We start from the raw sequence: 10,000 nt of genomic DNA on the forward strand, positions 1-10,000 counted from the left end.
TCAACATCTCCTCCTCCTCCTCCTCCTCCTCCTCCTCCTCCTCCTCCATCGTCTCCTCCTCCCTTCTCTCTCACTTCTGCTCCTGCTCTCCCCTTACCATCTTCTCCGGTGAGATTGCTGAAAGCACGAAGATCATTAGGCAGAGGTCCATGCTTGCAGCTTCTACCTGACATGAGCATCGTCATTACAGCAGCATCTTCCTCCTCCTCCACTGCCTCCTTCCTCTACCTCTTCTTCGTCCTTCGTTGCCTTCCTCTCTCCTCTTCCTGGCTGCTCTATGTCTTCTTTCTCTCCATTCTGTTCCCTCTTCACTCCTGCCCCCCCGAACTACCATACCTTCTCCTCCTCCTCGTCTCCCCCCCTCTCCTCCCCATCCTCCACTTCATCCTCCTCGCCCTCGTCCACAACCACCACTCGCACCATCATGCTCCCCATCAACCTCTCGTAAGTCACATGGACTTGAACTTGACTCACATGTTCCAAAAGAGCATCTTTGGTGATGTCATTGACAAAACTTGTACACCTTGCAGCCGAAAATAATCAGTTTGAACGCTCAGCTCTAAACACTACTCATTACCGCGATTTGTCGTAGCCTTCCGATGTCTGAAGAATGCTAATCGCATTCTCTGAGAAATCGCAACCCCTGTTGCATCCAGTCAGCACTGTAGCGATGACAGTGCTGTTGGCGGTGATGGTCGGGGAGGTGCAGGTGGAGGGGAAGGTGACAGTAATGGTGATGATAACAAGGAGGAGGAGGAGGAGAGGAGGAGGAGGAGAGGAGGAGGAGGAGGAGGAGGAGGAGGAGGAGGAGGAGGAGGGCATACCATATTTGAGCTGTCGGATTCACTTCCAACAAGGGGAGGATCGTGTTCCCAACTCCACATCCGACCTGAGAGATGTTCTCAGCAACACAACAACACAATCGCTCATCTCTCAGATTCAGCTCACTTCGATGATTTTCAACTTAGCATCTCTCAAACAATTCCATTCCTGTTGTGCTTGAATCAATTGTAACAAGACCGTCGGTGATGGCACAACAATCTTCACCTTGTCGAGGTAATGTCTATCCTTGAAGAATCTGTTCTCATTTACCTTGAATTGCTTTAGCCATCTTTATCATGTCAAAATCTCGTTCACCTTGTAAAAAACATCCCAGCATCTCCTCGCTTCTGTCTCGTATCTGTTCTTCCAAAACTCCGTCACCTGAACAATAAGAATTCACGTCATCCCTTGAAATCACACAGAGAAATTTCAAACTTACAGGCCTGTTGTCCTTGAGAAGGATTCTTTTCATCTCCTCCATGGAGACCTCTGTAGAACATAGAGACATCAACATGGCTCCCGGGAAACAAATCTCAACACTCATATACTACTTGCACATTCTCAACAAGCTTTTGTCAGTCACGAGTCATGATCTCAAACTTTTAGGTAATGACATCATTGAATGTTGCTCCACCTTCCCTCTCTACAACTCTCTTCAGCAGCGTCTTCACTCCTACCTCTTCCCCCCGCGCTCGTGTAGTAATCCCCGTCCTCTACTTTCCAAACTCCGTTGGCTGGGCACGAAAGTCAAGAGACAGCATCAGGACAAGGAGGGTAGAGGACAAGGAGGGTAGAGGACAAGGAGGGTAGAGGACAAGGAGGGTAGAGGACAAGGAGGTAGAGGACAAGGAGGGTAGAGGACAAGGAGGGTAGAGGATAAGGAGGGTAGAGGACAAGGAGGGTAGAGGACAAGCGAGCAAGAGGACAAGGAGGGTAGAGGACAAGCGAGCAACGAAGCTTACCGAGCTGCTCCTGGTCAAACGGAGCCAAAAACTCAACGTCGTCGTCGTGCTCATCGTCCCTCGGCTCTATCCTCGTCATCTCAGATATCTCCACTGCTCTCCTCACCCCCCTGTCGAAAAATTTTCTTCAGCCTCCACGTCCACAAGAGCAGGCGGGCAAACCTCTCGAACGTCTCACTCCACGCCCTCGTTGCATCTCCCGCATGCTCCCACAACCTCTCCACCGAGCTCTCAAACTTAGCATTGCCCGCCGATGCGACCCTCGATGTGCCACATTTTTGGATGCTTCCCCAACCTCCTCGTGAACTGTCCATTCCCATAACCTCAGCTTCGCTCGACCTGACATCTCGTCATCCACCGTACAAACTCCTCCAGCAACATCACCTGCTGGCAACGTTTGCATGATCCAATGATGAAGCTGCTTCCACAACAAGATGGCTCGGTGGGGCAGATGCAGAGAACCGTTCTTTCTCCCTCTCCTCTTCCTCTCGATTCGCTTCCAGGCTCTTCCAAACTTTGTACGTGAGGAAACCAGCGAGGAACGCTGTTCCTGTACAATCACCTCAGCTATAACGTACCCTCTCCCTCCCCCCTGCCCCCTGCCCCCTGCTCCGTCCCCCATTGCCCCCTGCTCCCTGCTCCGTCCCCCTTGCTCCCTTCTCCCTGCTCCGTCCCCCCTTGCTCCCTGTCCTCCCTGCTCCCTGCTCCCTGCTCCCTGCTCCCTGCTCCCTGCTCCCTGCTCCCTGCTCCCTCCTCCCTCCTCCCTCCTCCCTGCTCCCTCCTCCCTCCTCTTACCTATCGCCAAAGTCTTCTGCATGTGCACTCGGATCCCTGAACTTTTACTCAACTCGACCCAATTACCCGACCATTCACTCAAATTACCACCCCTGATACAACAGTACCCCTACTTTATGTATCTACTACCCGGTACTTTCACACTTTTTAAAACCTCGTCTTTTAAAGTAACGTCCACCCTTTTTTTAAAAAGTATTACATCCACCCCTCCAGTCTCCCCAATTTGTACTACCCCAGTACTTTCCTTCAAGTACCCCGCCTTATCCCTCCTCAGTACCCCACCTCTTTGTAGCCTACCCCTTCATTTCACTATACCCCTACCCCCACCATATATCGCCGATCACCTTCACTTTTCATATTACCCCACCCCTACACATGATATATTTTTGTACCCCCACCCCTTCATTTTGCATCCTGGACCCCCCGTTTTAGAACTGCAGTATGGCGCGAGGTACCCCCACCCCTCTTCTTTACTAGAAGATACCCTACTTTTAGCTCTGATTCTTTTTGGTACCCCTACCCCATCCATGACCCAAAAGTACCCCATCAATGTACTTGACCACAGGGGGGTGGTGGTTGTTGGCAGAGAAGCGACTGGGGGAGCGTGCTATTTGGTTGAGAAGAAATTATCGACAGGGGTATAATTTGACTTCAAGTCAAGGAGTGGTAATGATACCATCTGAGTTCAAAAAGACAGCAAATTAAATATATGATATATGGAAGGTGTCTTTTTCATGAAACTATTTATTTAAAATACAAGGATGGTTATAAACTATCAATTTTAGTCATATTTGACAAAATATATTACTCACAATCATATCCGTAGTTCTCAATGGAAAGAGGGTGGGCCCCTCGATGTTGGTGGCACCCACCTTTCCAATCCCCCCTCGGGAAAGAGGAGAGCCAAGGCGCTCGTGTGGCGGCCATGGCGACGAGCAACCCGTTCGCGCTGCTCAATGACGAAGGAGAGGAGGAGGAGGGAGGGAAGATGCAGGTTCCCAAACCCGCTCTCTCCGCCGATCAGAAGAAGCCTCCTGTCCAGGCCAAGAAGCCCGATGCTCCCGCTGAAGGCCAGGTGAAGAAGGACGGAGAGAGGTCGGGAGGGAACTCGCAGGGCAAGAAGCCAGCGGGGAAGGAGGAAGGAGGAAGATCCGAAGGCAGGGGCCAGAGAGGAGAAGGAGGTGGAAGGAACGGTCAGAACAAGCAAGACAAGGGTGACGGCGAGAGACGCCCCCGTCGTGATCGTGACAGAGGAGGAAGAGGACGGGGAACTGGAGCGAGAGGAGGAAACGGTCGCCGCGGTGGACACCAGAACGAGGAGCCAGCACGGGAGCTCACCGAGGAAGAAAAGGCTGCCGCCGCCGCCGCCGCCGCGGAGGAGGAGGAGGAGAGGAAGAGGGAGGAGGCCAAGATGACCTTGACCGAGTACCTCAAGCAGAAGCAAGAGGAGAACGCCAGCAAGGAGGCGCTGAATGTTCGCAAGGTGGAGGAGATCGACATGAAGGGACTGAAGGTTCTCGACAAGGAGGAGGAGGACGAGCTCAATGCGCTTGCTCATGACTCCAACAAGGGCCACAAGGCCAAGAAGAGCGGAAGGCAGGGCAAGGTCGAAGTCTTGACCGATCTCAACTTTCAGATCGCCTCCGGCGAGAGCGAGAGGAAGCCGCAGGGAGGCTCCCAGGGACGCGACAGGAACACAAGAGGAGGACGCCGAGGCGGTGGAGATCGCGGAGGGGCCAGAGGGGGAGGAGGAGGAGGAGGAGGAGGGGGACGGAGGACTGGGCCGTCGGTCGAGATCAACATCAGTGATGACTCAGCTTTCCCCAAGTTGGGTTAACTCGCTTGATGGCGCAGCTTGTTTGGTGTGCTCTTTCTCTCTCTCTCTTTGCATGCAAGGCAAGACCAAGATTTTGTTCAAATTTTCGCTATCGTCTTCCAATGCCGCTTCCCCTCTTTATCATGTCAAATGGGACGGGTATTCCCACCGGGCATGCGCTACCCACGTCGTGTAGTCACTTCATTGTGCAGCAGAATGACAGTGCTGAAGGTTGTCAGTTGCGTGTTCCAACGACGCTCTTCTCTCTTGAACAGATTGCACACGGAGTTCGACGATGTCTTTACGATTTTTTCTATACTCACATGTTGACATGCTCTTTCAGCATGGACATGTTTTCTTGTACGCAGAGCTGTTTGGATTATTTCTGCCCTGCTCGTTTAATACATATCGATTACCAAACTTGAAAGCGGCGATCACGAGAAATCCGGCAGCAGCGCAGTCCAACCATCGAAGGCACTAAGGGCTTCGTTCAAGTATCCCCTCACTTCCTCCATATTTCTCTTCTTCGCCGCCTTGTCCAGGTTCTGAAGAGCCTTGTTGAACTTGTTGGCGTTGTCGTCGGCCTTTGACTTGTCAACTTGGAGCTTCGCCTTCTTGATTTTATCTATCAGCAAGTTCATTCCATCCTTTCGAAGAGCCGTATCGTACAGCCTTGCCATCCTCCTCACGTCGTCCCATGCCGAGAAGTCGTCGGCCTGACCGTCAAGCTGCTTGAAAGCCTCCTGCATGTCCTTCTCCAACGTCTTCCTCCCCGAGATCAGGACCTCAGTTTGATTCTTCAGCGCGAGCATCTGCTTCTTCCTCTGCTCCGCTCTTGCCGCCTCCGCCTCCGCCTCCCTCTGACGAGCAAGCTCTCTCTCCTCCTCGAAGATGTCCCTGTACACTCTCTTGGGAGGAGGTAGGTTCTTGGGCTGGTTGCATCCTAGCATACTCTGACAAACCCCGTCGTTCCCATCCGCCGCCTCTGCTGCCACCGCATCCTTGGAGAAGGAGGAGACTAGCTGAGCAGCGCCTAGTGTGGAGAGGAGGGAAAGGACGCTCCTCCTCCCAACCTGCTCGCCCTCTTGCTCGCTTAGACTCATCCTGGTCCTGCCAGGCAGAGCTGAGCGAGCTCGGTGCGCTCCCTTGCATTCTCGCAAGAGAGTCGCAGGATGTTGGAAAGAGGCCACGTCTCCAGCATAGAGCACAACAAGAGCGAGTAGGAGAGCGCGTTTCATCGGAAGCGTCTTGAAACTGCGATGATGGTGGAGGTACTTCACGGATGAAGGATCGTGTAGATCTGAAAAGGAACTCTTGTGAGTACGTCGAATGCCAACCGAGTTCGAAGAGAGAGGAACGCAGCCATTTCACTGATTACGTAGATTGTACTTTGAGCATCCACTAATTGCCAGCATGATTTACCACTCTTCTGATCTCGTGATGCTCAAATGCATTATTTCTCCTGCTGCTGCTGCTGCCCCTTGTGCTACTCCTACACCTGTTCCTGTCCGTGTTCCTGTTCCCCTGTTCCCCTGTTCCTGCTCTTCCCTCTTCTGCTTCCGTTCCTTTTCCTCGCCGAAGACCTACTGCTTTCCTTCGTGTTTTGAACATGTACCTTTTGCCACTTGATCGACGAGTGCTGTTCTCCTAGTTCCATGTTCATGTTTCCTACCTTGTATCCTTGACCTGCTCTACTCATCCTAGCTCTCTGCGTCCATTCCTACTTCGATCTCCTCCCACTCCATCCGATTTCCGTTCCTCCTCTTCCTCCAATTATCCGGATCCTTCTGATTCTCTTGATCCTCCTGATCCTCCTCGTCCTCCTCGTCGTCCTCCTCCTGATCACCTTCCTCTTCCTCCTCTTCCTCCTCTTCCTCCTCTTCCTCCTCTTCCCCCTCTTCCTCCTCTTCCCCCTCCTACTCATCTCCTCCTCCTCCTCCTCCTCCTCCTCCACCACCACCTCCTCCTCTCCCTTCTGAACACTTCCTCCGCCTGCATCGATCCTTTAGAACTACCACCCCCACCCACTCTCTCCTCCTTCAAAAGGACCCACCCCTCTGTACCCTCTGTCAGTGACTGAAACGGACAATCAAGTTTGACTGGTGAGGAGCGAATGAGAGGGAGGAGGAGGAGGAGGAGGGGGGGGAGGGGGACGAGGAAGGAAGAGGGGGAGGAGCAGGAGGAGGAGCAGGAGCAAGAGGAGGAGCAGGAGGAGCAGGAGGAGGAGCAGGAGGAGCAGGAGCAGGAGGAGATGACGAGAAGAAAGAAGGACGGCAAGAGGAAAGATATCAAGGAGTGGAATGGACAAGCGTAAGCGTGCTGATCCAGGGAGGAGAAAAAGAAACTTGACATTGACTGGCCTCTCACTTGACATCTTATCTTCCTGCCATGCAGCAAGTATCGGGGGTACCGAGGACAGCAGCGGGGCAGCAACAGGGAGCAGCGGAGAACATGGAGGGAGGGAGTCCGCAAGAGCGGATCGCCGCGCTGGAGATCAGGTTGCGACTGACGCAGGACGCAGCTGAGGCGCAGGGGGTAAATCGCAGCCTCGAGTCGTTGATCTTTGCTGTCAAGGCGGAGGACGACCCTCCTTGAGAGAGGAGAAGAGTGAGAAGAGGAGGGGTGTTGGCCTGACCCCTCCTGCTCCTTCCTCTCCTGTCTCCTTCTTCCCTCCTTCCTCGTTCCTCGTTCTTCGTTCCTCCTGCTCCTGCTCCTGCTCCTGCTCCTGCTCTTCCTGCTCCTGCTCCTCCTCCTCCTCCTCCTCCTCCTCCTCCTCCCTCTCGTTTTCTTCTCCACTGCTACCATGAGCAAAAACTCTGGAAACCTGCCTCCTCCACCACACCTTTTCTCCTCCTTCCTCCTAACCTCATCATGAGTGACATGGCCGATGGCAGGCGAGGCGGCAGAGAAGGCTGCGTTCCTGCTGGGAAATGAGAGCAAACTGCTGAGACGTCAGAATCATGAGCTGAAAACAGCGCTAAAGCAGCAGGGAGGACGGGGAGCGAGCAGGAGGGACGTGTACGAGGAAACAGTCATGTTCATGGACAGGTTCCTGACGGTAGGAGAGCTAGTAGAAGAGAGTGAAGCACTGCACGAGAGGATGAGGGAGTGCGAAGAGAGAGAGGAGAGGAGAGAGCGGGAGCTGGCGCAGGCAAGATATGGGGCGAAGCAGGTTGTAAGCGATGATGGATGTATCAACAGTTGCAGCTGACTGTTTGTTTGTGTTCTTGCAGGTGGATGGGATAGTAGAAAAGGTTCAGCTGCGAGTTGACGAGGTTGAGAAGACGATGAAGGTCAGTCAGAGAAATAGTCGTGTTCTTGATGTTTTGAACCTTGACTTGTACAGAGGCTGCAGACTGAGACGACAAGACAGGTTTTGATCTTCTTCAGTTCATATTCATCTTCTTCCCATGTTGAGTTTTATCTCCTGCTCCTGCTTCTCCTGCTCCTGCTCCTGCTCCTGCTCCTGCTCCTGCTCCTGCTCCTGCTCCTGCTCCTCCTCTTGTTCCATTCCATGATGGCTATTCTCACAGATGGCAAGCAAGAATGTTTGACAGGATTCTCCCTCATGTATTTTCCTAACGCCGCTGCGTACAGAAATCCAAGTCTCAAAATCACCACTTGGATGAATCGACAACGGTATGTACCAGAGTTCCTGACGATTTCTATCGTTCAACGGCAATGATGTCATTCTTGACATTCATCGCAAACAATAGCTTCAACTTCACAAGAGGATTCAAAATCTTTCAGACGAGGTAAGATTAGACTCAGGAGTGAACGTCTGAATCGAGTAAGACGTTTCCTCGACCAGCTGAAGATCAAGGAGGTTGAAATAAGTGAGATGAAAGATCAACTTCACGTTGCCAAGGTTGTCAAATGAATATTTGAGAGGCTTTTGATGAGCGAAATTCTTGTGGCGATTCTTGATTTATTTTAATATTTAGCTGTCAAATATCATGTCTTTGTCTTGTCTTGACCTGTCTTGTCTTGTCCTGTCCTGTTTACAGTGGCCTTTTCTTTTCTTGACCTACAGGTTTCTTGTCGTGTATTGACTTGTGTTGTCTTGTCGTATTGTGTACCGTAAAGTTGTATTCTCAATTCTACCTTGCTCTTGCTCTGTCATGCTTTTTCGGATGTTACAATCAATCTTTCGATCTGATCTCAAAAAAATTGTTTCCAGGTGCCGTATCACGAGCAAAGATGGCTGATAGAACGAAGTGCTTTCGAAGACAAGATTGAAGAATTGGAAAAGACTGTCAGTTGTTTGTTTACAGCCTTGCTGTTTTGCATGTCTGAACTTGCCGGATAATAAAAGTGCAGGTTACGGGCATGTTTGCTGAGATCCAAGCAAAGAGCTACAAAGTCGACAAACTGGTAGCGATGATCACTTGGAAATGACTTGAAGCTCACTTGTGACTATCAATGCAGACAAAAGAGATTGAATCAATGAAGAAAGATGCGACCAGAAGAGAAGAATATTGCCAGGAGTTATCCAAGAAGTTTATGTCACAGGTGCACAAATCATCATCGACAAGATTTGTAGCAAACAAATTACACACTAGTCTCATCCTTGATATGATATCATTTCTCCCATGTAGCGTTTCTCCTCACGTTTCTTGTTTGTTGTTGGTTTGTTTTTTTGATCTTTTGGTTCCGCAGGAAATAACCAAGAACGAGCAGCAAAAATCAACTGCCGATCTTGCATTGCGCTATCAAGAGCTGCTCGAGGTATTTGTTGTTGTGTTAGAACGATGCCTCTGTTTCATCACGCAAGTTGAAACAAGTGAAACAGGAGCATTCATGGGTCAAGAAACTGCATGCGGTTGCCGAGGATCAGGTTTGCTGTTCAAACCATGTTTGTAACAACGACTATGTTTTTTGTGTTGTTGATCAGAAAGTGATGGTTTATCTTTATTGTTGATGAAGAAAATGATTAATTCATGGGAGACTGTTGAACCTCGACCTGAAAAATTACAATGTGCCCCTGTAGTTTGAAAATTTCTGGTTGTGTTTGAAGAAGGGATTTGGAGAGTTGTTGTACCATCACATGACACGATGGGTCAATCAGATAGTTCGCCTCCACGAAGAGCTTCATGATGCAAATATGACGATGAAGGTGAAACTGTCCATGTTGTTTGATAAAGTGTTTATGATGTTTGCAGGAGCGAGAAGCAAACAAGATAGAGATTATGTCAAAGACAAATAGAATGGTTGATGATTGACATGAGATGAGAAATGAAACCTTGACACGATTGAAGATTGTCGACGTCGAAGAAGCGAAGATAATGCAAGAACAATTGCTACAAACGTTTGCGACAGCTGCGCATTCATGAAAAGTGATTGATCTTTGTGCAGAAAGCAGCAATTGAACAATGAGATGGGGTTGAAACAGATGCAAGTTGAGGAGACAAGAAAAAGTATTTGATGTGTTCAATGACAAATGTTTTGTCACATGTTATGCTGTAGCGTTGATCAGATACAACGAGCTGAACATGGAAATGAAGATGACACAGGTAAAACCAATTCATATAGATGATGATGACGATGATGACGACGATGATGATGATTGAAAGAATGATATTGACATGATGGATAGGCTCAAATT

At 50.3% G+C, this 10,000-nt stretch overlaps 3 protein-coding genes across 3 annotated transcripts in view; 1 reads left to right on the forward strand and 2 right to left on the reverse strand.

Moving 5' to 3' along the window:
- Positions 1–70: 70 nt before the first annotated feature.
- Positions 71–2,601, reverse strand: GUITHDRAFT_120987 (hypothetical protein; the record flags this gene model as incomplete). Its single annotated transcript, XM_005819759.1, has 13 exons — positions 71–166; positions 337–523; positions 578–643; positions 825–889; positions 949–990; positions 1,048–1,092; positions 1,138–1,203; positions 1,262–1,311; positions 1,500–1,556; positions 1,785–1,894; positions 1,947–2,123; positions 2,247–2,334; positions 2,580–2,601. 13 exons carry the CDS (start codon positions 2,599–2,601, stop codon positions 71–73), a joined length of 1,071 nt encoding a protein of 356 aa, XP_005819816.1.
- Positions 2,602–4,829: 2,228 nt separating this feature from the next.
- Positions 4,830–5,498, reverse strand: GUITHDRAFT_120989 (hypothetical protein; the record flags this gene model as incomplete). Its single annotated transcript, XM_005819760.1, has 1 exon — positions 4,830–5,498. The coding sequence occupies one exon, from the start codon at positions 5,496–5,498 to the stop codon at positions 4,830–4,832; it is 669 nt and encodes a 222-aa protein (XP_005819817.1).
- A 1,784-nt stretch (positions 5,499–7,282) lies between these two features.
- GUITHDRAFT_120990 (hypothetical protein) overlaps positions 7,283–10,000 on the forward strand; it is a gene marked incomplete at both ends in the record, with an annotated part of 2,728 nt that continues 10 nt past the window's right edge. Inside the window, 15 exons of the mRNA XM_005819761.1 lie at positions 7,283–7,567; positions 7,629–7,688; positions 7,742–7,768; positions 7,993–8,034; positions 8,576–8,650; positions 8,716–8,769; positions 8,824–8,907; positions 9,055–9,123; positions 9,188–9,232; positions 9,464–9,511; positions 9,558–9,605; positions 9,654–9,703; positions 9,751–9,812; positions 9,862–9,908; positions 9,969–10,000. The exon at positions 9,969–10,000 is cut by the window's right edge and continues 10 nt beyond it. Of these exons, the coding sequence (XP_005819818.1) occupies positions 7,283–7,567; positions 7,629–7,688; positions 7,742–7,768; positions 7,993–8,034; positions 8,576–8,650; positions 8,716–8,769; positions 8,824–8,907; positions 9,055–9,123; positions 9,188–9,232; positions 9,464–9,511; positions 9,558–9,605; positions 9,654–9,703; positions 9,751–9,812; positions 9,862–9,908; positions 9,969–10,000 (1,028 nt within the window). The remainder of the gene's footprint in view (positions 7,568–7,628; positions 7,689–7,741; positions 7,769–7,992; positions 8,035–8,575; positions 8,651–8,715; positions 8,770–8,823; positions 8,908–9,054; positions 9,124–9,187; positions 9,233–9,463; positions 9,512–9,557; positions 9,606–9,653; positions 9,704–9,750; positions 9,813–9,861; positions 9,909–9,968) is intronic.

Source organism: Guillardia theta, assembly GCF_000315625.1.
Source record: "Guillardia theta CCMP2712 unplaced genomic scaffold GUITHscaffold_207, whole genome shotgun sequence".
NCBI lineage: Eukaryota > Cryptophyceae > Pyrenomonadales > Geminigeraceae > Guillardia > Guillardia theta.